Consider the following 4002-nt stretch of genomic DNA (forward strand, 5'->3'; position numbering starts at 1 on the left):
CATGATTTGAGCTGTTCATCGCGAACGAAAAAAAAAAAAATAAATAAATAAAAAGGAAGGAAGTGTCCCAATATTTGAATTGTGCGCATAGAAAGAAAATAATGAAAAACAGTAGCTTTCTTGAAGGCGATAGGCATCCTCGACAAAAGAGTATGAAGCAAAGTATCACAGATTTCGAACAAAATACGTGGTAAAATTGTCATAAAAGTACGCTCTCGTGTAGCACCTTTCCGAAAAAAAAGAAAATTCAGACAAGTTCGGTCACAGCAAAGGTAATAATAATTTTTTTTTTTTCAGCGTTGCAGTAAACGATAGAGAAAGAGAAAGAGAGAGAGAGAGAAAGAAAGAGAGAGAGGTTTGTTCGGTATGGAAGCAAAAATTTAGTGTGAACGAAAAATATATTTTGCGTAGCCATATTATGAAATCAGGAAGCCTAAAAGTCGGTAGATTGCATGCGATCCAAAGATTCGAGTCATAGCATAATGCCATTTCATTGAGGAAAAGTATAATACAATTCATGCTTTGAAATCATTGTGATGCATCGTGATCGTATCAACGAAAATATACACATACACTATAAATAACAGCATACCGAGCATCTACACTAGCATTTTCTTCTTTTTTTTTTTTCTTTTCTTTTTTTTTATTGTACAAGCGTTGCAACAAATATATATCGTACGGAACAGGTAAGTGTGAAGAGTGAAGAGTATACAATTGCTCTTGATAAATAATCTTTCATGCTGTTGTATAATGTATCGTGGGTGAAACGAAAAGAGGTGGATGGAGAATGAAAGGGGTTGTCACGCGAATGCACACGTTAAGTTTTCACGTTAAAACGTTTCGATGAAAATATAATATTGCTAAGGAATTTAAATGTTGATGTTAGAACAATTGGAGGATTGATTGTCGTGGATACAAATGATTTAATGAGAGAGTTTTCTAGAGTTTATGAGAGATTGTCTCGTATAACAGATTGTTAGTATGCTTAAATAGTTTGATTATTTATGTCATCGATTTATGTCATCGAATATTCTTACGATATCGTGGTTAAAATAATTCATCGTATACAATTTTGATAAAGGAAAAAAAAAAAAAAAGGATTGATATCAATGAATCTTTCGTTAATTTGAAAGAAAAATTATTTTTGACAGCACTGATGAATTATCTTTTACCACGATGCTTATATACGATTATATATACTTTATTTATCTTAAACTACTTTCGTGCAAACTAATCTGTCCCGTTCTTACTTCTTCCTTCGAATCTACCACTGACTCGAATTCCATCGAAACTTCTACCACTTCAACCACTTCTATCTCTCGTCTAATCAACTTACACGCTAACTATACTTAAACGCTAATTTAATTAACTCTAATACGAGGAATCAAACTAATGACTAAATCGATACCTGTTTCAATAACAAGTCGCTGTTCGCGCTAAGACAAGTGACCAGATGTTTCGTCAGCTCCAAAAAGGAAGCGAGAACTTCCGTCGTAAGATGGTCTCTGCTCGCTCTCTGCAGCATGTAACTGATCACCAAAAACCCACGGTTTTGCACCATGTGTTGCTGCACCGTTTGCGAACTCTCCACAAGATCGCAAATAAACCCCAACAATTTCGAGCTGAAATTGGAAATTTGCCCAACGTCAAGACGTTGGAGAATATTCATTCGTCATTCGACGATTTAATCGCTTTGGAAATATATTTACCATAACGTTGGATCTCGTTTAACATCATTGGGAGCTATACAATCGTAAGGCATATCTAGTTGCGAGAACAAAGGGAACAACACTTGAATGCCACCAATCGAATTTAACGTGCTATGAATGGAATGCGTGATGACAGCTTTAACATCCTACAAATAGTAAAAAAAATTATTTTAAACGTTCGATAGCTGGATTTCCAAGTGTTCTGCAATGTTCTATATTCGGATGTAAAAAAAAAAAAAAAAAAAAAAGAAAAACAATTGGAACGCTTCGAGGAAAACGCGATTTTTTGACTCCTGCGTCAAAGGGAGTGTGCATTCGAATGCAAATCGGTTTGTATTTTTTGGAATTCGGGTACACGGTGAATGTTCGAAAAAAATATTCGTTGATTTTTTTTATATATCAGGGTTTTGCAAAGTTGCAATTGAAAAAAATTTTTTTTTTTTTGCTTTCAATATTTAAAAATAAATTCTTTCCGAAATAATAAAATTTAAATATTGTGTACATCGAAATATTTTTTAAAACAACTTTTTGAAATTTGCAGAATGAAAATACTGTATAAATTTCCCGAGCGTTCCATTTTTTTTTTTTTATATCCAATTATATTCAGTATATGTATTCGATTGCTCATACCTGTAGCATAAGGGCGTGTGGTGTATGTACAAAATAGGAGACGTTGCCTTTCGGTGCGCTTTGCAAGCAAAGTTGAGAATCCGTTGCTACCGGGTTGTACATGAACACAATCGCATTCGACAGCTTTCCATCGTAAAGCACCTATAAAATTATCCTTGTTAATATTGTCCACGAGTTAATTATAATCTATTAAAATTCATTCCACTACGAGTCGAGTCACGATTAATCTTTGAAAATTTGCCGAATACAAATAAACAAGAATTATTTTCTTATGGAAGATAATAAGATAAAATATGTAAAATTGCAATTTCAAAGGGAAATTTTCAAAGTTGACTCATAACTATCCAAATCGATTACATGAAAAATTGAGATGACAAACGTGCCACATGTCACAAACGAAAACGTGATATTAATTTCAAACAGATTGTTATGAATCTTCGGAGGGATGTTTCACAATCTTATCAAAGTTATACATCTTTTTTTTTTTTTTTTCAGAATTATCTACCGTTCGATGTCCATTACCAATAATAATCTATCCAAATTACAACGAGGTGTATCATATTATCAGCTACGAAGAAAATTTTTGCTACGTTTAAAATAATACATTTATCACAGCACAATCATCAAACAAAGACAAATCATTAAAAGAATTCATCTACTAAATATACAATGAATAAATTAATCAGGGTATTGTTGCACAACTACGATTCATCAAAAAAGCATCAGGCAAAAAACAGAAATAGATAGCTCGGTGTACAGGTAAGTTGTGTGTACAGATAATAAAAAAAAATTAAATTGTTTAATTTAAAAAATAAGCGAGTAACGATGGATACAAACGTCGTGTATCGAAGCAACGTCCTGGATGGAACGTTCATCTTTTGGGATAATGATTAATGATGATCGATAATTTCGGGTTTAATTACCTCTGACGTACTCGAACGCAGTAACAGAGTGATTAAACAATGTGCAAATCAAATGTAAACGGGATAAAATGAAAATAAAAATGCTTACAGTTTGCATACTTTGGTCCACCATGCTCGTGAGCTCCGGCTCATCACTCACCCTTTTGTGATTGTCAGGCAGATTCAGGTAACACTCGTTGTCAAAACGAAACTGACTCTGTGAACAGAATTGGAATGGAAACATTGAATGTTGAATATGTAATGGATCTACTGTGAATTCGAGGCGAGAGCTTTGCCAAGAAAATGGAAAAATTGCCAGGAAAAATTAAAGGCTCTCTTTTTTACCGAAGGAATTAAAGAAGAGAACTTCTTTTTGTTTTAAATTATAATATCTCTTTTACATATTTTTGTATACTTGGAATTTTTGTAAGATGTAAACTTTGTTTTCTTTTTTTTTTTTAATTTAATAAATATGTAGATGAAAGCTACTTATAATTATAATTATTATGGGAATAAACGCAGAATGATTTTTCAAAAATTCTCATCCTCTTTTACATGGAATATTTACATCATAAAAGAACTTTAATTCAATGAATATGTAAGAGGAAGAAAAGACTAATTTGAAACTACTTTTCGTGCCAACTATGAATTTTTAATGGAAATCTAATTTATATTAAACAAAGAAAGAAGGACTGATCTAAAAAATTTTTTTAAAATTATAATTTAAAAAATTTAAACTTCGTTTTATTTTTTTTTTTTTT

At 32.0% G+C, this 4002-nt stretch overlaps 1 protein-coding gene across 1 annotated transcript in view; it reads right to left on the reverse strand.

Moving 5' to 3' along the window:
• Window positions 1–4002, reverse strand: part of LOC102677882 (neurobeachin) — a 240681-nt gene that overhangs the window by 98575 nt on the left and 138104 nt on the right. Inside the window, exons 10-13 of the mRNA XM_031509250.1 lie at window positions 3402–3498; window positions 2340–2480; window positions 1710–1855; window positions 1409–1622 (exon numbers count right to left, since the gene is read on the reverse strand). Coding sequence (XP_031365110.1) covers window positions 1409–1622; window positions 1710–1855; window positions 2340–2480; window positions 3402–3498 — 598 coding nt within the window. The remainder of the gene's footprint in view (window positions 1–1408; window positions 1623–1709; window positions 1856–2339; window positions 2481–3401; window positions 3499–4002) is intronic.

The sequence above is a fragment of the Apis dorsata genome, unplaced genomic scaffold, assembly GCF_000469605.1.
Source record: "Apis dorsata unplaced genomic scaffold, Apis dorsata 1.3 scaffold_133, whole genome shotgun sequence".
Taxonomy (NCBI): Eukaryota; Metazoa; Arthropoda; class Insecta; order Hymenoptera; family Apidae; genus Apis; species Apis dorsata.